Consider the following 22,374-nt stretch of genomic DNA (forward strand, 5'->3'; position numbering starts at 1 on the left):
TATTTTTTCTATATCCGAGGTGGTACTAATTGTTTTTGAGAATTTGTCCAGAATTTCGTACATGGGCTGCACGCGTTAAGGCCCAGAAAAGTCACCCATTTATTTCCTGCACATGCAGCTGGGAAACCTTATTTGTCGCACGAAGCGACATATAGTTCGAGCTTCCCATCGGTCGCCCAATGTAGGGCCGGCCCTTTTTCATTTTTTATGTGGTCCTTTTCTATTTTTTCCCTTCAAAGTTATTTTTTCCTTTTCCCATAAAATTTATTTTTTAATTTTCGTAAATTTCTTTTTATACTAATTTTTGTTAGATCTTAGCATTTCAAAAATTATTCGTACTTTCAAAAATATTTGGAACTTTTAATTTTTTATTTTCGTTCAAAATTTATTTGAAATTAAAAAAAGTTCACATTTTCGCAAAAAGAATTCAAATATTGTTCGGGATTTGTAAATTAATTTTCATTGCAAAAAAATTGAAATTCGAAAATAAATAAATTTTGCAATCCATCTACTAGAAAAGAAACAAAAAGAGTTTTGTCCCGAATTTCATACCTGGGCCAGACGCGCTAAGGCCCAGAATAGCCACCCATTTATATCCTACGCACGCAGCTGGGAACATTAGTTATCACACGAAGCGTCATATAATTGGAGCTTCTCATCTGGCGCCCAATATTGGGCCGGCCTGTTTCCACTTATTTTCCTTTTCTATTTTTCTTTTTTCGCTTTCAAGTTATTTTTTTTCCTTTTTACATAAATTTATTTTTTTAATTTTCGAAAATTTCGTTTCTTGTACAAATTTTCGTTAAATCTTAGAATTGCAAATTTTCTTTCCATTTTCAAAAATATTTGGAACTTTAAATTTTTTATTCTCTTTCAACATTTGTTTGACATTCAAAAAATGTTTGCATTTTTTCAAAAAGAATTCCAAAATTGTTCGAGATTTGTAAAATAAATTTCATTTTATAAATAATAGAAATTAGAAAAATATTTTTTATTGAAATGGCCACAAATTGAAAATAATGTTCGTGATTGAAAATACATTTTTAAAATTGTTTTGAATATTCAAAACAAGTTTCCATTTTCAACAATTCTTCACAAATTCGAAAAATGTTCATTTCTCTCACCTTAGAAATGATCATATTTTCAAAAAATGTTTGTGTATTTTAAAAATATTTCTATTTCAAGTTTTATTTTTCTTTTTCTATAAATTAATCATTTTTCAAAAAATATGTTCGCAGTTTTTTTAGAAAAATCAGAAGGTCACCACAACCTTGACAAGGAGGCGGACTTGAAGGAAAAAAACACGAGTTGGTTAGTGGCCGCCACTCCGACCAACTCCACTACTACAAAGATCTTGTGGGCCAAACATGACCCACGAGAACACCACAACTCTCTACTCTATCGCCCCACTATTGTGGAGACCATTTTGATGGACACATCAATTATCTCTCCCGATGTTGCTCGCAAAAAAATCTCTTCCGTTGTAACGCACGGGCATATGTGCTAGTCATAACTTATACATGTTCCTATGACTATGAGATTATGCAACTCCCATTTACCGGAGGAACACTTTGTGTGCTACCAAACGTCACAACGTTACTGGGTGATTATAAAGGTGCTCTACAGGTGTCTCCAAAGGTACATGTTGGGTTGGCGTATTTCGAGATTAGAATTTGTCACTCCGATTGTCGGAGAGGTATCTCTGGGCCCTCTCGGTAATGCACATCACTTAAGCCTTGCAAGCATTGCAGCTAATGAGTTAGTTGCGGGATGATGTGTTACAGAACGAGTAAAGAGACTTGCCAGTAACGAGATTGAACTAGGTATTAAGATACCGATGATCGAATCTCGGGCAAGTAATATACCGATGACAAAGGGAACAACGTATGTTGTTATGCGGTCTGACCGATAAAGATCTTCGTAGAATATGTAGGAGCCAATATGAGCATCCAGGTTCCGCTATTGGTTATTGACCGGAGACGTGTCTCGGTCATGTCTACATTGTTCTCGAACCCGCAGGGTCCGCACGCTTAACGTTACGATGACAATTTCATTATGAGTTTATATATTTTTATGTACCGAAGGTTGTTCTGAGTCCCGGATGTGATCACGGACATGACGAGGAGTCTCGAAATGGTCGAGACATGAAGATTGATATATTGGAAGCCTATGTTTGGACATCGGAAATGTTCCGGGTGAAATCAGCATTTTACCGGAGTACCGGAAGGTTACCGGAACCCCCAGTAACCTAATGGGCCTTAATGGGCCTAGCGGAGGAAGTGGAGAGGAGGCCAAGGGGCAGCCGCACGCCCCTCCCCCCAAGTCCGAATTGGACAAGGAGGGGGGCGGCTCCCCCCTTTCCTTTCCCCCCTCTCTCTCTTCCCCCCCAAGTCCTAGTCCAACATGGAAAGGGGGGACTCCTCCTGGCGCGCCCCTTGCCTGGCCGCACCTCCTCCCCCTTGCTCCTTTATATACGGGGGCAGGGGGCGCCCCATAGACACAACAATTGATCATTGATCTCTTAGCTGTGTGCGGTCCCCCCCTCCACCATAATCCTTGATAATATTGTAGCGGTGCTTAGGCGAAGCCCTGCGATGGTAGAATATCAAGATCGTCACCACGCTGTCGTGCTGACAGAACTCTTCCCCGACATTCTGCTGGATTGGAGTCCGGGGATCGTCATCGAGCTGAACGTGTGCTAGAACTCGGAGGTGCCGTAGTTTCGGTGCTTGATTGGTTGGGCCGTGAAGACATACGACTACATCAACCGCGTTGTTATAACGCTTCCGCTTTCGGTCTACGAGGGTACGTGGACAACACTCTCCCCTCTCGTTGTTATGCATCACCATGATCTTGCATGTGCGTAGGAATTTTTTTGAAATTACTACGTTCCCTAACATTTTTGACCGTGACAAATCGAACATTTTTCATGGCAATTTGTGTTTGCCGAGGGTGGCAAGTTTAGTTGGCAAGCATGACAAATCCCGCCGATTCATTTTTCCAGGAAAATGTTGTGCTCGTAAATTAAATTTGTCATCCTCACGTCAACTAAATTTGCAATGTTCAAGAAATCGGTAACTGGTAACTGCTCGGTCAATTTAGGAGTATTTACAGAATTACTAGCATTACGGGTTTTGTAGGTTTTGTAGGTTGTAATTCTGATAGGGGTATTTATAGAATTACCAGCATTCATAGGGGGGTCGGTCTTTTTTTATTTCTAGTAACAGGTCTAAAGATCATAACAAGATATTTCTTTCCTCTCGTTTTTTAGATCTAACAGCAGAAAAGGAGTCCTTCTTCAGTCTTAGCTTTAAAGAAGAAACAAGGCGTTTACAATTCACTCGCCCTCCATTTCTAGCTATAAGTTTATGAGTCTTTTTAGAGATTTCACTATAAACTAAATACAGATGTATGTAGACATATTTTAAAGTGTATATTCACTGATTTTGCTCCGTATGTAGTCCATAGTGAAATCTCTAAAAAAGACTTATATTTAGGAACGGAGAAAGTACTTCTTTTAGTAGTGCAGACACATTAAATGCGAGAAGTCTTCAGTGTATATTAGCATCCTAATTATGTTCTTGTTGTTGAATCTGGCTTGCCTGAGTATTTGGACAAAAACTATGAATCGTCGTTCCACTGAACTACCACTTTTTAAAAAATGACCAAAGGACTACCATTTTTAACTAATTTTGTTGCAAACAACTATGCGATAAACACATTTATGACAAGCGGGGTCAATCTATTAGGACTGATGTGGCAAGAAAGTCAACGTCGTTTGTTTGTACCGTTATGACAAGTGAGGCCCACACATCAGCATCAACCACAATCCTCCTTTTCCTCTCTTTTTGGAATTTTAACAAACACCTATTGTGCATCCTCTCGACTAAGGGTCGCCGTTGCTTTTTCTCCCCTTGATGGGTTGCCTCCCACCGGGGATGGTGATGGATTTGGGGCCGTGTAATGGAGGAAGTGGTGGCGCTGGGTAATGGAGTGGCCGGTGGAAGGTGGTAATGCAGATGGATGGATGGTGATGAAGTGATATTGTGGCGTGCCGCCACGCCGGCCTAGCCGCGGCACGACTGGAGTTAGAGAGAGAGAGAGAGATGTTGCCAAGCCTAATTTGAGAATTGAGCAGCGCTAGGGATTTTGACCCCTCGATCTGATCTGGAAACTTTACACACTAGCCCTCCTCCTTCTCTTATTTCTTCACGAGAAGGTCCTCCCGCTTCTTTAGCTAGTCCCCTGGTTACTTCTTTTCATCTTGCACAAGTCTCTTCTTCCTTCTCTTCTTTCCTTCACTCTTCTCGATAGCCACATACACGAAATCTTGACGATTATAGTGCCTTTGCGCACATTTCTGGAAAATAGACAAAAGACTAGTAAACAATCTGTTTATATAATTTTCATTCAATTATTCAATATTTTATAACAAGAATTGATGGTTAGAACTCAACAAATGATATACTTGTATGCCAAAATTATGTATATGAAATATGCTTATCAGCCAGCACACAAACTGATGGATGCATCCAGCTGCTCGTGTGCCAGTGGCGGACCCAGGAAAAAAATGAAGGGTGTGCACACTCTAAAAATTTTTCCCACCTAATCCATGGGTCAGACAAAATATGGCAAAATAATAACATGAGTAGCTTAATGCAAATCTCACAACAATTTAGTTCACAAAATATATCTCAAATGTGCTCAATTACAATAGGAGTAGTCTTACATGGAAGAAGCATAAGTAGAAACTTACATCACTAGGTAACTCTACGTTTTTGCATTGTCATGAAAGCATCAACTATGTCATCTTCGCTTACTTCCATGAACACATCCCGTTCAATAAATGTCACCAAGCAATCATTCAAGCGATCATCACTCATAGTAGTCCTCAACTTATTTTTCACTAGATTCATTGCTGAAAATACTCTTTCAACACTCGCCGTCGCCACCGGTAAAATCAATATCAATTTGATGAGTAAGTAGACCAAATCATAAAGAACATGCTTCTTTGTTGCAACAAGCATAATAGAGAGCTCACCAATATTACTTGCATTTCTAAACCTATCATCTTGTCTCATATCATCAATAAAATTAGTAAGTTGAAATTCTAGCCTTATCAAATCTGTGCTTGAAATGTCCATGGGATAGAATTCAGCAAGTCTCATTACCTTGAGTGCATCATAAGAAGCAAATGAATTGAGGGGATTCAAAGCCGACATACAAATAAGCAACTCCGTATTAACGTCATCAAACCGATTGTCAAGCTCTTGAATGGTTTGATCAATGACACCAAGATATACTTCTCTTCTATAACGATCATCATTTGTTTGTACTTCATAATACCGACGTGATCTTCGATTAGGCTCATAAATATCCTCCCACAAAGGAACTTGAATGTCATGTTTGTTGCAAAATAAGGTTAGCTTTGCAAGAAATCTTCCCAACCATGAGACCTCATGTGTTGCATTCTACTCTTTGCCAAACTAACAAGTGTCATTGCATTGACAATATCTTGATCTCTCTTTTGCAAAGATTTGGACAACTCATTTGTATAGCCAAGAATAACAAGCATCAAGTGAAGATTGAAAACAAAGTCAAATGATTCAAAGGCTTGAGCAACTCCACGTATTCTTGTCCACTCACTTTTTTGTGAAGGATCTTTTCCAATAGCATCAAGTACTTCAAGGATTGTGGAATACATGCTAACAATGTGCATAATGGTTTTAAAATGAGAACCCCAACGAGTATCGCCGGGTCTAGCTAGTCCCATCTCTTGATTTAGCCCACTTCCACTTTCAATCTCACCCATTTCAAGTGCTTCCAACACCTTTTGAGCTCTAACATCTCGAAGCATGTCATGGCGCTTACAAGAAACTCCAACAATATTGAGCAAGTAAGAAACATGATCAAAGAACCACAAACATGGTTCATTGTCCTTTGCCACAGCTATAAGAACCAACTGAAGTTGATGTGCAAAACAATGGATGTAATAGGCAGAGGGTGACTCTTTCATGATCAATGTTTTCAACCCTTTAATCTCCCCTTTCATGTTGCTAGCCCCATCATATCCTTGCCCGCGTATTTGACTAGGAGTCAAATGATGATCTTTAAGCAAAGTTTGAATTGCATCCTTAAGTGACAATGAAGTTGTATTGGCAACACGAACAACTCCAAGGAACCTCTCACATCCTCTTCCCGATTTGTCAACAAATCGTATGCAGAGAGCAAGTTGTTCTTTATGAGATGCATCACTAGACTCATCAGCTAGGATTGCATAGTGGTCGTCACCAATATCTTCAATAATTCTTTTAGTTGTTTGCGCCGCACAACATTCAATTATTTGATTTTGTATCTTTGGACTAGTCAAGATGCAATTCCCAGGAGCATTGTTCAAAACAAGTTTATTAACTTCTTCATCATTTTCCGAAAGCCATTTAAGAAGTTCAAGAAAGTTCCCCCTATTGCTAGATTCTTCACTCTCATCATGTCCACGAAATGCCAATCCTTGGTTCAAAAGAAACCTCAAGCATCTAAGTGAATAAGTCAGCCTAGCCTTGTACATACGCAAATCCTCTTTATCCACCCTCACCATAATGTTATCAATTGATGGTTGGGGTGCCACAAATAAATTGTACTTCTCTTGAGCTTTGTTGTGAATGCTATTAATACCACCAACATGTTTGACCAATGCATCGGGCTTATACCAATTTTTCCAACCACCATTAACAAAGGCATCACCCCTAGGCCCCCCATTCGATTTTCCTTTGAACAAATAACACACAAAGCAAAATGCTGCCTCATATTTGACACTATATTCTAACCGTTTATAGGTCTCAAACCAAACAAAGTTGAAGTGTTAATTTTTACCATAGATTTTTCTGACTTGAAAGTTGTGTGCATATGGTTGGACTGCTTGCTTTGCAATGTATCGTCTCCGAACTTCATCTTGATCATCGACATCATACTGTGAAATAGGAATCCTCTCCCCTGGACCAGGAGGAAGCCTTTGAATATTATATGGCCTTGCACACGGAGAATGGACTGCTTCATCTTCACAATCACTTTCAATCTCTGCATCGGAATGGACTGCTTCATCTTCAATATCAAATTCAATCTCTGCAGAATGGACTGGAGGTGGAGAATGGACTGCTTCATCTTCAATATTTGACACTATATCTTCAGGTTGCTCTTCGGCTGCAACCTTCTTTCTTTTAGCAGCCTCATAATTCCGAAAAAAGGACTGAATGTCACCATTCCTCTTCATCTTTGGTTCTACAATTACAACAAAAAACACAACTATTAGAGACAACTAGGCAAAGCTTAGTACAAGCACAACTTTAAGATTGAACAATACTACTACTCAATTGGCAACATATTCCCTTCAATGCACTGCACCAAATATCATCCCTCGTGCAACAAATTTAAGAATCAATTGGCAGTTTAGGACAGCAAATTAACTGAATGGATATACAGTGTACTATTGACAGAAGCTCACCCAAAGACCAAAGGGCATCACGAACTAGGAATTCAGCGGGGATTGGGCCATTCAGAAGCTTGGGCAGCAGCTCCTCATCTCCGCCGGGCTACGGAGTTCGGACGTCCGGCGACCGGCGGGCGACGGCTCATGGTGGCCGGAGATCCACCAGCCAGGCAAGGAGCGCTCGAAGGGGAGCAGAGCGGCGACTCTTCTCGCCTTCTCGGTGGAAGGAGGCAAGGAGCGGCGGTCCGGCGGACGACCCCAGCAGGATGGCCGGACGGGGATGGGGGGCAGGGGGGCGCTGGATTAGGTCTTTCAGCGGCTGCGCTCTGCCTGGCCGACGGACTGTATCGATGGCTCGCTGCCTCTCGCTCGGGAGTAGATGGGCTGGGGCGCTGCCACGCTGGGCTTGGGTTGATTTGGGCCTAAATATCATATGGTAATAAAAAAAATCGATTTTTTCTGGGTGTGCCACGACACACCTTGCACACACGCTGGGTACGCCAATGTCGTGTGCTAGCTTGGCTGGTGCGCTATTGACCTGCGAGATGCACCACGACGCAACTACGAACACAAGCCCGACGCGGCTCCCTGGCCAGGACCATGACGTAGCTACGAACACGAGCAGGCTCCCGACGCAACTCCCTGTCCAGGAGCACGGTGTGGCGCTGCTACTCCCTTTCGTGTACACGTGGTTGAGGACGGGTGACGAACAAAAGAGACCACGAGCTCGAGTCATGTTGGCCTGCCGGCCGCGGCGTGAGCTCCACCGCAGCCGTGCTCGTCTGTTGCGAAGGCGCTCGAGCGCTACGCCTGCGTGCAAGAAAGAGAGAGATGTTGGCAGGCCTGGGACTACCACCTCAAACGTTTTCGGTAGTTTCTTGCAACAAGATTAGTTGAAAATGGTAGTTTTTGGTCAATTTTTTGAAAATGGCAATTCAGTGGAACGACCACCTCAAATGTGGCATTTTTTCAAATACTCGCTCGCGTCCGTCAATTGGTCATTCTGTATGTTTTTTTGTTGTCAAACGCTAAAGTTAGCGAAGTTATTGCATTTTTCAGTCTTGCGGTGCCTGTACTTTTGTTGTGTGTTTTTTCATTTTCAGATTTCCACAACTCTGTGAATTAAGAAAACACTTAAGCATGCGCAAAATGGTACCAAAAGTTAACAGAAAACAGAAAAAACTAGACGGAACGCGATCATAGCGCGAATTAATTCGCGCCGTACGGGCGTCGTTCACAATAGTACTCACAAATACTCATAAGCCAACCGGTCACCAAAATCGAGCGGATATTGTATCGGTGACTTATGAATGGCCAAAGTAGGCTCCTCGATAGGGTGGACGAACTCGAATAGCTGGTGACGTGTACCGAGAGTGGTCGTGCCGTCATCATTCAAACGCTGGCTAAGATAGGATCCGGCTTGCCCGCTCCCATCCCATACTTTTATCCGTGCTTCCACTTCATCCTACGGTTGTTTTTTTCTCTTTTTTTTTTTTTAATCTAATCATCTCCTCCTCTGATTTTAAAGGGATGGGGCCGGGTCTTATTTTGTTCCAATCAAATCATGTCACGTATGCGGAAGCACAATCATGCCACGTATGCGGGAGCATGAATGGGCGCACGCTGAGGAGCAGGCAAGTCTCGTCCGGCTAAGATAAGTCGGCGAGGGGCTACCATTGCCATTCCTTGCACAACAAGCGCGGCGATGACTTTCTCCATGATCTCGACCAGAACCTCCGGACAGAACTCCTTGAGCGACACGTACGCGACGGAGCCGATCATGGCCTTCAACACTCCCGGCGAGGCGATGTACTCGACACAGAAGGCCTTGAGCTGCGTGCAGCGGAGCCGGACGGCGAGCACCAGCGTGGCGGCCGCGGTGTCCGCGTCGGCGACGGCCTTGCACAGGAGACGCATCCTCTCCATGCCGTACATGTCGGCCGCGGCGATCAAGTCCCCAGCCGCCTCCATCCTCGTGCTGGTCGCGGCCGAGCCGGCGGCGAGAAGCTCGGCAGTCGCCGGGGGCAGCGCGTCCGCGTAGGCAAAGTGGAGGAGCGCATCGAAGGCGGCCTCCCCCACGCCATCGACACGTATGGGACCACGCGCCGGGGAGCCGTTTGTCTGCTGCTGCTTGAAGAACGTCGCGTGGAAGACCGGCGATCGAGCGGCGAGCACGAGCGTGTGCCAGTGGCGGCGCCAGGTTCTAGAGGGTGGGTATTCATTTTGGAGGATGGTATTCATTTTGCCTAAATCATCACTGTTTTGCAAAAAAAATCGCTTGTTTTATATAAAATTTCAATGGTTTGTCAAAATCTTGGGTATTCAACCGAATACCCAAGAAGACCCCTGGCGCCGCCCCTGGCGTGTGCGCGGTGAACTCGCGGCTGCCCACCTGGAAAGTGACGTCGGCCCCCTCCTTGCTGTCCAGCAGGCGGAGGAGCTGCTCGCCGATGTTGGACGGCGGCACTGTGACGAGCTGGCCAGGAGACGACTCGGGCGAGGCCATGTTGTGTGGCACTAGAGAAGTGAAAAATCCTAGACTTACGGAAACACTGCTACGCGTTGGTTATACGGGAGGAAGATGGACGTCCCCCGAGAGCAGCGTTGCAGCGCACGAGCACCAGTGCTCTCTATATTTGACTTTTTCAAATCTGTATTTTTGAAGTTTCAAAAAAATGTGAAATTATTTCCCGGGATGCATATACACATTCCGAATACCCGTTGCAAGTTTCGATACAAATCTCGTTTTGTTTTGGACTATAGAAAAATAAATTCTGACAGTATATAGGAGAAAAAAGATGCCATTTTTGTCAGAAATTTCTCTTTTTTATTTCCCAAAATACAAAGTATTTCTTCTCTAGATTTCTACCGGTCCTTAGGAATATGTGTACGTATTCACATATTATTTTTCAGATTTTTTTAAGCATCGAAAGTGTGTTTTTCAAAAAATTCAAATATCAAGAGTAGTGGAGCTCGGCCTCTGCAGCCACTTTTCGGATGTCCCCACGCATTTACTAGCCGAGAAGACTCTTTAGCGCTCGACCGCTCCAACAAGCAAAGCCAATCCAAGGCAAGTCATCAGCCGACCAGAATTTCCATAAGGACCCACCACGTGAGGCCTTTGTACGAAGGCTGGGAAGGCATGAGAAGTCGAATCGCCCCACCTGATTTTCAGGGGGGCCCGCGCCTAATTAATCCGCCCCTAAGGGCATGTACAATGGTGCTATCTTAGGAGTGACACGTAGGATAAATGATGAGGTGGAGAAGAGAGAACTCGTAAGAAAAGGCTTGTCTTCTTTTATTTAAGATAAGACAAGAGATGATCTCTTAGCACAATTTGTCTCACCAAATTTTAAGGAATTGCTAGTAATCGAAGATAAGGCTAAGATATAACCCATTGTAGACATATTTTTTTGTCATCTCTAAATTACACGCAAGATTTAAGATAAGACTGTCTTGTCAACCATTGTACATGCCCTAACTAATCACGTATTTAAACCACTTTCCAAATCTAACTGATTTACTAGCACGGAAGGCTAACAGGTGTGGAGCGGCTTATTTTCCCCACCTGGCGCTTTGGTCCTCACTCCGCAATTCGTGCATACAAGGGAGCGTGCATCTTCAACACCTGTGCCAAACCTAACGTCATACATTACGGGACTCCACCGCCACCGTGACACCGCCGGAGAAGGCTGTGAGCAACTGCCACGCCTAGAAGAGCTCTATTGCAGAGCATGTTGCTTATTCAGTCAACTAAATGGGCACGCCGCACGTGATGAAACCCAGTCTTTGTGGCACATCGACCTGTATCATCCTGAACGTGCCAGATTTGTGATGTCTCGAGACCGATGCGCCAGGTGTCTTCCAGTTATTTCGTTATCGTTGTCATGTCATTTGCTCGTGTGTCGCTTCTTGCCATGTCATCATATGCATTGCATCATCATGTTTTCAAAATTTGCATCCGCCCGGGTTCTCACAGTTTTGTTCGTTGTCCGTTCTGAGCCCAGACACACTTGCACGCGCCCGCGACACGTCTGAAATATTATTTTATAAGTGGCCAGAAAATGTTCTCGGAATGGGTTGAAAGTTGGCATGCGGTGTTGTTATGTTGTTAGTAGGTCGCCTGCCAAGTTTCATCGCATTCGGAGTCCGTTTGATACCCCAACGTTAAACTATAGCGGCATTATAGCTGGGCACACGTCGGACGTTTTCGGTCTCCGAAAACTGTTGCAGGGCTTTCCCTCTCTTTTCTCTCTAATCCGTCTGCACAGTCCGCTATAACCGCCAGGCCCCGAAACCCCTCTTTGCACAGTGCACCGACCCCTCACGTGCGCGTCTGAAACTTCCCCGGACCCGACCCGGGCAGTCGTCACCGTTGTGTCCAGATCATCCCCAAACATCTACAAAACATCACCGTTTTCTTATTTGGACTCCCTAGCTATTTTTTTCGCGACCGTCCGATTAAAATCAAAGGGACCAAATGCCCCTACCAAAATTCCACTTGCCATATATTAGACCACCCCCTAACCAAATCAGTCTAACCCTAGCCTAACCCAGTCCCATCCGCGCCGCCACCGCTCTCATTCTTCCCCTCGGGATCCATCCCCACCAACCGCAGCCTCCGACCAGATCCCTGATTTTCCGCGCAGCCGCCCGAGCATCTTGATGGATCGAGTGCTTTGCCTCCAAGCACAGCCTCCCCTGCTCATGCCCCGAGCCTCCCGTCGTCCAGGAGCACGAGCTCCATCGCCTCGCTGCCACTAGCAGAAGCATCCCCATCGCCGGCCTCCAGGACCTCTGCTCCTCCTCTCTGTCTTCTTCTCCCCCCCTCTCGATTTCTTCTCCCTCATGCATCTCTCTCTCAGGAACCCCACGCCATGGCTGGGTGAGCCCCACGCCGAGCTCCACAAGTCCTGCTGCAGCAGCAGGAGCTTCCGCCGCCGCGCCATGTTGCCCTCCTCTGCTTCTCCTTCGCCGGAACCACACCATCCTGCCATTCCGTCGGAGTCCTCAGCTCGCCGGAGTAGCGCCAAGTACCCCTGCATCGCCCGTGCATTGAAGGCACCTCTGCCTCGCCCGCCAGCCTCGTCTGCTTCATCTACGAGCCAGTTCCTCTGACCGATCTCCGTGTTGACCCTGTCGAGCGCCCGTGTGGACCTCCTGCGCCAAGCCAACCAGGCCGATCTGGTCTCTAGCCGTCCCCGCCGCCGAGTTTCCCTGCTTCGTGCCTCTCCTCGCGCCGCTGCCAGATCGAGCGAGCGAGGAGAGCGCTTGCGTTGACCGTGGCCCAACTGCCCTCTCACCCGAACTGGGCCTTGGCCCATGGTGAGACGCCCCCCAGCAGCGCCTCTTTTGTTTTTTTTTTCAGTGGCCCAACTTGCACCAGTTTCGTCCCATAGATGTTTTTTTAGTTCTGTGAATTTACTAATTTTCCTTCACATGCATAATTTCACAATATGCCATCATTTTAAAAATGCTCACACCTAAATAACCGTGCATCGGATTTAGATAAACTTAACATGAAAGTTGCTTAGAATTTTGTGTAGGTTCATAATATGTCATTTTCATACATGTTTAAAATAATGTTTGTGTAATTTTGCCCATATGCCATGCTAAAATGATTTAGTTCGTAACTTTTTAACCGTAGCTCCAAATTTAATAATCTTTATATGTAAATGGGGTAGAAAATGCATAGCTTAACATGGTTCACTTTCTTTGCATGTTTAACAACCCTGAAATTGTGTTTATGACAGAACAGTACCAAATCCATAAATTGCACATGAGGATTTTTCCGGACTTGTTGCTTGTTGTTCCGGCCTCATTTAAACTTGTCTAGATAGGTAGTTTTTCATATGCTTCACCCTCTTGCCATGTTTAACAACATTTAATATTGTTGGGTACATAAACAAGATCGAACTAAATAAGTCACGTGGTGTTTCGTCAATATGCAACGGAGTTGCATATTGAGCTCCACTTAATTTGTAGGGTTGTTTGAGCACTTTGCCATGCCATGCTTCATTAAACCGGACATGCATCATACTTGGTTGTGCATCATGCCATGTTCATGTGTTGGTTGTTTACTATGTTGCTTGTTTCTTTCCGGGTTGCTTCTCTCGTTAGCTTCGGTTTCGTTCCGGAGTTGTGAGGATTCGTTTGATTACATCCATTTGTCTTCTTTATGGACCCGTTCTTCTTCCTTGCGGGATCTCAGGCAAGTTGACCATACCCTCGAAATCACCTCTATCTTTGCTTGCTAGTTGCTCGCTCATTTTCTATGCCGCGATACCTACCACTTGCTATATCACGCCTCCCATGTTGCCATGTCCAGCCTCTAACCACCTTGTCCTAGCAAACCGTTGTTTGACTATGTTACCGCTGTGCTCAGCCCCTCTTATAGCGTTGCTAGTTGCAGGTGAAGATGGTGTTTATTCCTTGTTGGAACATGATTATTGTTTGGGATATCACAATATCTCTTATTTAATTAATGCATCTATATATTTGGTAAAGGGTGGAAGGCTTGGCCTTATGCCTGGTGTTTTGTTCCACTCTTGCCGCCCTAGTTTCTGTCATACCGGTGTTATGTTCCTTGATTTTGCGTTCCTTACGCGGTTGGGTTATAATGGGAATCCCTTGACAGTTCGCTTTGAATAAAACTCCTCCAGCAAGGCCCAACCTTGGTTTTACCATTTGCCACCTAAGCCTTTTTCCCTTGGGTTCTGCAGACTCAAGGGTCCTCTTTATTTAAAACCCCCGGGCCAGTGCTTCTCTAAGTGTTGGTCCAACTTGAGCGATGTCCGGCGCCCCTCTGGGCAACCAGGGTCTATGCCAACCCGACGTCTGGCTCATCCGGTGTGCCCTGAGAACGAGATATGTGCAGCTCCTATCGGGATTTGTCGGCACATCCGGGCAGCTTTACTGGTCTTGTTTTACCATTGTCGAAATGTCTTGTAACCGGGATTCCGAGCCTGATCGGGTCTTCCTGGGAGAAGGAATATCGTTCTTTGACCATGAGAGCTTGTGATGGGCTAAGTTGGGACACCCCTGCAGGGTTTTGAACTTTCGAAAGCCGTGCCCGCGGTTATGGGCAGATGGGAATTTGTTAATGTCTGGTTGTAGAGAACTTGAAACTTAACTTAATTAAAATGCATCAACCGCGTGTGTGGCCGTGATGGTCTCTTCTTGGCGGAGTCCGAGAAGTGAACACGGTTCTTGTGTTATGCTTGAACGTAAGTAGTTTCAGGATCACTTCTTGATCATTTCTAGTTCACGACCGTTGCTTCGCTCCTCTTCTCGCTCTTGTCGTGGTTCTAGCTCTGACAGTGATGTAAGGGGGTATGTATGGAGAGGCTAGATCTCAGCTATTGGGAAGTTGTAAACACACCAAGATGTACGAGTTCAGGCCCTTCGCGGAGGAAGTAACTGCCCTACGTCTCGTTGCCCGGAGGCGGTCGATTGCATTACTGGCGCGTGAATAACAGAGGTGCGAACCCTTCATACTGAGGAGGGGGGTGGCTTATATAGAGTTCGCCGGCCCCCTCCTGCTCTCAGTAGTGCAGGGTTTAAGGTATATTTAAGGTTGGGCGTTACTGGTAACGCCCCTAATAAAGTGTGATAATGACCATAAAGACTACTTAATAGCCGACCGTTTGCCTGCGGAGTGACTTAGGTCTCCTGGCAGTCGAGTGGTTGGCTTCATGGTCGAGTGATGGCTTCATGGTCGAGTGTCTTGAACCCGTCGAGTGGGATACCTTCAAGTCGATTGAAAGGTGACTTCTCCTAGGGATGTCCCAGTGTAGGGCTCTTTGGACAGGCCCGTGCCCCTACCCTAGGTACATGGCTTCATCATTAGCCCCCAAATGGATCGAGGTTAGAGTGGGGAAAGAGTTGGAGATCTTTCCGACCGGTTCTTTGGGCTATGCGAGCGCCTCGTTTTGGGCCAACCGTCACGGATGACGTCATCAACCTCTTTCAGTCGCCTTGATCCATTCCAGGCCTTTCGTCGAGTGAATTTCTTTATGTGTGACATACCGAGTGTCGGCGCGAGCGGGGTCTTCTGTTTTAGCAAGTTGTTCTGCGGCCCGCGGGTGTCGCGGGATTCGGATTTCGGGAAGCGCGCGGGACGGGAGCGGCCGCAGTAATCGGAAGCGATAAAGTGGAAGCTCCTCGATCCTCGCGTCGCCTTTTTCGCCACGTACTGCGCGCGTCTGTTGCGGGATTTGACTGGATAGCCTGGGCCTACCAGTCAGCCACTCGGAAGCGGCCCCTTATAAGTTGCCGGCTCGGGGTTTCCAAACAGTGCGCTTCCTTCTTCCTCTCTCCCTTCGCGAGTTCCTCCGCCACCTCCGTTCTCACCCTAGCGCCGCGGGTCCGTGCAAGATTTGCCGGCGACGATGGCGAAGGACAAGACATCCGCCCTGGAGCGCGCGAAGAAGGCGGCGGCGCAGGGGAAAGGGAAGAGGTCCGCCCGGGGCGGATCCTCCTCAAGGTCTGCTCTGCCCCGAGGCTGGATCCAAGGTGACTGGATACCGTCGGTGATCCAGCAAGAAGATCTTGACGACATGGTCGAGGGGGGGGTCATTCCCCATGAAGCCGCGCGTCTCCCGAGGAGAGAGATCGAACCTCAGCCCCGCGACGGTGAGTGCGTGCTCCTAGCCACCCATGTCGACCGCGGGTTTTCTCTGCCACCCCATCCTTTTTTCCGGAGCTTCCTGAACTTCTTCGGAGCGCAGCTTCACCACTTCACTCCCAACTCCATCGTATACCTTGCTGCTTTCATTTCCATGTGTGAGGGTTTCTTGGGTTGCCGCCCCCATTGGGGTCTCTTCAAGCACATCTTTACCTGTCGTTCTCAATCGGTCAAGAAGGCCAAGTCGAGTGATGAAAGGACGCAGGTGATCCAGCTGTGCGGGGGCCTGGCGATCCAGACAAGGGGAAAGAGTTGTTTTCCATCTATCACTTTCCCGGAGTCGGTCCGTGGCTGGCAGGCGACCTGGTTCTACTGTCAAGACCAGGCGACCCCAGGACAGTCGACTGGTCTCCCCCCTTTCTCACTCGACCGAGCTGAAAAACCTGCTTCTCTGAAAGTGGCGCCGGAGGAAAGGGCCCAAGTCAAAGTGCTGGCCGGTCGAGTGGTTGAGCTTGTCCGTGAGGGCGTGACGGGCATGGATTTGCTGGAGGTCTTCCTCCGGAGGCGCATCCAACCGCTCCAGGCTCGTGACCACCCGATGTGGCTGTACTCGGGTCTTGACGACACCACTCGGATCCACCCGGAGGAGGTCACTGATGAGATGCTGGAGGGGTGGCTGTCGAGCATCACAGGAAACAAGGACAACCCCCGAGGAGCCAGGAGGGTAATTCCACTCGACAACTCGTACGACGTGGACCAGGTATGTCTCTATGCTCCTGACTGAGATCTTGTTTTTCTTCATTGGTCTTCTTTGAGTTGGTCGATTGACCTTTGTCTTGTCTGTTGTTTTTCAGGCGACTACTGAGATGTACTCGACGCCCAATGGGGCACAGGGGCCAACTGAGGAAGGGGAGGCGAGCGGAGGTGAGAGCGGGGACGATCAAGGCGAGTGGGAGTCCGACGGTGAAGGAGAGGGAGGCGACGACGTCGACTCCAGCGAAGAGGAGGAGGAGGAGGTTGAACCCCCCCGCCCGGAGGGGCGATCCAAGCTCACACACGATCCAGCGCGGGAGCGTGGTAGTGCGACTGCTCCTGTTGGGCAGTCGTCGAAACGCCCTCGGACCTCTTCTCCTACGCCGACTGGAAAGGCTCCCAAGCACCCGCGCGCAGCGCCGTCCAAGCCGCCCAAGGCTCTGCCCAAGATGAAGATGGCCGTCCCCACCATTTCTGGGTAATAATAAAACTTGTTTTCCTTTGTCGACCGTGGACGGATCCTTGGTCGATCCATTGAGCCAACCGACTGACTTTCGAGGCTTGCAGTGCTGCTACTTCTGAGATCTCCGCCAAGGACGACGACCAAGAGATGGAGGATGCTGTTACCTCCAACCCTGGTACGATTACTGACGTTCCGCTTTGAGTCGACTAAACATTTATTGCAACCCTGGTCGATTGAATGTTTCCTTTGTAGCCCCTCCTCATGTTATCGACCTCCCGGATGACGACGACAACGGTCCGTTGAGAGTGAGGAGGCACAAGAGGGCGTCGGCTGACAAGACCCCCAATCCGCTCCGGCGTCCGAGGCCGTAGCTCGGGATGGTGGTGACACCACTCGGGCTTCTGTGACCTTCGCCGTTCCTCTGGCGAGTGCGCGGCCCTCGTCGTCGACTGCGGATCCGTCTTCGCTTTTTGCCGCATACCCCGTCCCTGAGGACCAAGCGGCTGCTGCAAAAGAGGCTATACGTCAGGCGGGGATCATGATGGAGCAAGTGAAGTTGGCTCGGGAGGCCAGCCAAGCAGCTTATGACGCGAGCTCGGCTCTTCAGAGCAACGTCCAGGTCAGTCGACTCAACGTTTGGTCTGTTATGATATGCTGTTTGAAGAATCTCTTTTCCGAAGATCTTTGTATCTGTACACCCACTGGGTGTGTCTGCCAATCCTTGGACGAGTGGGGGCACGCTAAGTGCACCCACTGGGTGTAGTCCCCGAGACTACGGTGGACCGCGGGCAGTCGACTGTAGTCTTTATATTGTGTTGCTGTAGCTGTATTTCTTCACTCGGTCTGGTCGGGCTATGTCGAATGGGACTGTATCCGGTCGACTGTGGGCAGTCGACTTCTTCTCTATTTTTTTTAACAGTGGGGGCACGCTGAGTGCACCCACTGGGTGTAGCCTCCGAGACTACTGTCGAATGTTCTTGATTCGGCTGTAGTCTTAGAAACGTCATCATTGTCTCTTGGTTGCTCGGAAGCAACTTGTCTTGGACGTCTGTCGACTGATTTTTCTTTTTACAGAAATCTTGCGAACTTGTAGCTCGCTATACTGAGTTGGAGAATCAGCAGATCCAGCTCAACCTTAACTTGAAGCTTGCCCAGGAGAATTTGAAGAAGGCGCAAGAAGAAGCAAAAGGTATGGCTGGTGAGGTTCTCCATTCTTAACGGGTGGCTTTTTTTTGTCCATTCTTGATGTTGGTTCCACTCGACGCGCCGCAGATAAACTGGAGGAAGCTCTGAAGAAGAAGGATCAAGATCCTTGCAGAGGCACAGAAGGAGGCCTCGAGCAAAACGAAGCTCGCAGAAGAGAAACTGGCTTCGGTCGGAACTCTTGAACAGGAGAACTCCAGACTGAAAACTGCTCTCGAGACAGCTAATCGAGATGCCAGTCGACTGAAGAAAGAAAAGATGGCTCTGCACGACAAGGCGGGTGAGCTGGCGGGGAAGGTAAAAGATCTGGAGGCTTATCTCGGTGGACTCGCCAAGAAGCTGTTCGTCATGCTCGAAGGTAATTATTCCAACCCGGCTGTCTTGTAGTTGCCGAGCCCGCGTACGGCCACTGTCTTATTCTTGAATCGTGTTTGCAGAATTCTGCCAGAGCTTCGAAGAGGAAACCAGTCGAGTGGAGCCAGGCTTGGATCCCGCCAATTCTCTCGTGAAGGACGAGGCTGCTATGAACGTGCTCCGACTGGAGTCTCGTGTTACCAGCGTTGTTGATTATCTTGCTCGGCTGAAGGTTGCGATGTCGCGGATCGACACATCACTCTGGCCCGGAACGACACTTCAGAACGACCTCGAGTCCCTGATGGTCCGACTGAATGAAGTCCCGGGTCGAGTGGCGGAATGGAAGAAATCTTCTGCTAGATGTGGTGCTGATGTCGCTCTGTCTCTGGTCCGCGTCCATTGCAAGGAGGCGCGAGAAGAAAAGCTGGCCGCCATCCAAGTTGCCAATACCAGGAAGCACAACTTTCAGGACTTCATGGAGACTTTTATTGCTGCTGCCACTCGTATTGCAGACGGGATCGACTTGGACGAGTTCGTCGCCCCTTCCAGTCCTCCTCCTGAGGAATGAAAAACTTTTATGCTTCACTTTAAATTTGCCTCGGAATGCCGAGTGGATTTGTAACCGTTAAACTCCGCCGAGCCGAGGGCTAGAGTACTTTGATCTGAGGTCTGGGACCTTTTAGGCTTTATCTGATCTTGATTTCTCGTTGAATATCTTCATGGTTTGATTCGTCGAGTGGAACTTGATCTTCACTCGGAATAACCTTGTATTTGCGGCGCCGCTCCGAAGGAGAAGGTAGCAGTCGACTCGCGGATTGGGTTGTGTCTTGTACTTAGGCGAGCACTGGGCTGCAGCTAAGCCTCCGAGTGAGAGGTTTGCTCTCCACTGGGTAGGATTTTTAAACACTTAGGCAGGCGCTGGGCTGCGGCTAAGCCCTCGAGTGGGAGTTTTGCTCTCCACTCAGTAGGATTTTTTAAACACTTAGGCGAGCACTGGGCTGCAGCTAAGCCCCCGAGTGGGAGTCTGGCTCGCCACTCGGTAGGATTTTTTAAACACTTAGGCGAGCACTGGGCTGCAGCTAAGCCCCCGAGTGGGAGTCTGGCTCGCCACTCGGTAGGATTTCTAATCACTTAGGCGAGTGCTTGGACTGCAGCTAAGCCCCCGGGTGGGAGGTTTGCTCTCTGCTCGGTAGGATTTTTTAAACACTTAGGCGAGCACTGGGCTGCAGCTAAGCCCCCGAGTGGGAGTCTGGCTCGCCACTCGGTAGGATTTCTAATCACTTAGGCGAGCGCTGGGCTGCAGCTAAAACTCCGAGTGGGAGGTTTGCTCTCCACTCGGTAGGATTTTCAAATACTTAGGCGAGTGGTTGGACTGCAGCTAAGCCCCCGAGTGGGAGGATTGCTCTCCACTCGGTAGGATTTTTCCAAACTTAGGCGAGTGCCTGACTGCAGCTAAGTCTCTAAGTGGGAGAACTTAGGCGAGTACTGGACTGCAGCTAAGCCCCCGAGTGGGAGGATTGCTCTCCACTCGGTAGGATTTTTTCAAACTTAGGCGAGTGCCTGATTGCAGCTAAGTCTCTAAGTGGGAGAACTTAGGCGAGTACTGGACTGCAGCTAAGCCCCCGAGTGGGAGGATTGCTCTCCACTCGGTAGGATTTTTTCAAACTTAGGCGAGTGCCTGACTGCAGCTAAGTCTCTAAGTGGGAGAACTTAGGCGAGTACCGGACTGCAGCTAAGCCCCCGAGTGGGAGGATTGCTCTCCACTCGGTAGGATTTTTTCAAACTTAGGCGAGTGCCTGACTGCAGCTAAGTCTCTAAGTGGGAGAACTTAGGCGAGTACTGGACTGCAGCTAAGCCCCCGAGTGGGAGGATTGCTCTCCACTCGGTAGGATTTTTTCAAACTTAGGCGAGTGCCTGACTGCAGCTAAGTCTCTAAGTGGGAGAACTTAGGCGAGTACTGGACTGCAGCTAAGCCCCCGAGTGGGAGGATTGCTCTCCACTCGGTAGGATTTTTCAAACTTAGGCGAAACGGATTCGCAGCTAAGTCACCCACTGGGGGATTTCGTATGCAAACAAGAGTGACAGCAATTATTGGGACGCTCTTGTCTTTGGTAAAAATGAACTGCAGAATTTTTTCTTATTACATCTCGTCCAAGGGAGAACTCAAGTGTAAAAGGGGCGGAGCAGTTCCGCATTCCAAGCTCGTGGCTCGTCGATCTGGTGATCAACATTGTAGAGGTGATATGCTCCATTGTGGAGGACTCTGGTGACGATGAAGGGGCCTTCCCAAGTAGGAGCAAGTTTGTGTGGTTTCTGTTGATCCACTCGGAGGACCAAATCTCCTTCCTGGAAGGCTCGGCTCTTCACATTTCTGGCATGGAATCGACGCAAGTCTTGCTGATAGATGGTCGATCTGATCATAGCCATTTCCCTCTCCTCCTCTAGGAGGTCGACTGCGTCTTGCCGGGCTTGCTCTGCTTCGTCTTCGTTATAAAGCTCGACTCTGGGGGCGTTGTGAAGTAGATCACTCGGCAGGACGGCTTCGGCTCCGTAAACCAGAAAAAATGGCGTTCTTCCGGTCGACCGGTTCGGGGTGGTCCTCAGCCCCCACAAAACCGACGGAAGTTCGTCGACCCAAGCGCCTGCTGCGTGCTTGAGATCACGCATCAATCGAGGCTTCAATCCTTTGAGAATCAGACCATTTGCTCTTTCAGCTTGTCCATTCGACTGAGGATGCGCGACCGACGCGTAGTCGACTCGCGTGCCTTGAGAGGCGCAAAAAGCTCTGAACTTGTCTGAATCGAAGTTTGACCCATTGTCGGTGATGATGCTATGCGGGACCCCATATCTGAACGTTAGCCCTCTGACGAAACTGATAGCAGTGCAAGCATCGAGATTCTTGATAGGCTTGGCTTCAATCCATTTGGTGAACTTGTCGACTGCCACAAGCACATGCGTGAATCCGCTCCTGCCTGTTCTCAGTGGACCGACCATGTCCAGTCCCCAGACAGCAAAGGGCCAGACGAGTGGAATGGTCTTCAGGGCTGATGCAGGCTTGTGTGACATGTTGGAGTAGAACTGGCAACCTCCACACTTGTCGACTATCTCTTTTGCCATCTCATTTGCTCTTGGCCAGTAAAATCCTGCTCGGTATGCTTTAGCCACAATGGTCCGAGAGGACGCATGGTGACCACAGGTCCCCGAGTGGATATCATTAAGGATCATCTGACCCTCTTCTGGTGTTATGCATTTCTGACCGATTCCAGTCGCGCTTTCCCTATACAACTGTCCCTTTATGACTGTGAAGGCCTTGGATCGGCGGACGATCTGTCGAGCCTCTTCCTCGTCCTCCGGGAGTTCTTTCCTCAAGATATACGCGATGTATGGTACCGTCCAGTCGGGAGTGATAGCCAAGACCTCCATGACTAGGTCGACCACAGCAGGAATTTCGACTTCAGTCGGATCTGTGGCACTTTTCGGTTGCGGGGCTTC

General features: G+C 48.0%; 1 protein-coding gene across 1 annotated transcript; it reads right to left on the minus strand.

Annotated features, from left to right (window-relative positions):
- Positions 1-4,571: 4,571 nt before the first annotated feature.
- Positions 4,572-7,525, minus strand: LOC123130532 (zinc finger MYM-type protein 1-like). Its single transcript, XM_044550406.1, has 3 exons — positions 7,499-7,525; positions 6,871-7,275; positions 4,572-6,765 (listed from the first exon to the last, which is right to left on the minus strand). Exons 2-3 carry the CDS (start codon positions 7,265-7,267, stop codon positions 5,423-5,425), a joined length of 1,740 nt encoding a protein of 579 aa, XP_044406341.1. The 5' UTR covers positions 7,268-7,275; positions 7,499-7,525; the 3' UTR covers positions 4,572-5,422.
- Between the last annotated feature and the right edge of the window lie 14,849 nt (positions 7,526-22,374).

Source organism: Triticum aestivum, chromosome 6A (assembly GCF_018294505.1).
Source record: "Triticum aestivum cultivar Chinese Spring chromosome 6A, IWGSC CS RefSeq v2.1, whole genome shotgun sequence".
Lineage (NCBI taxonomy): Eukaryota > Viridiplantae > Streptophyta > Magnoliopsida > Poales > Poaceae > Triticum > Triticum aestivum.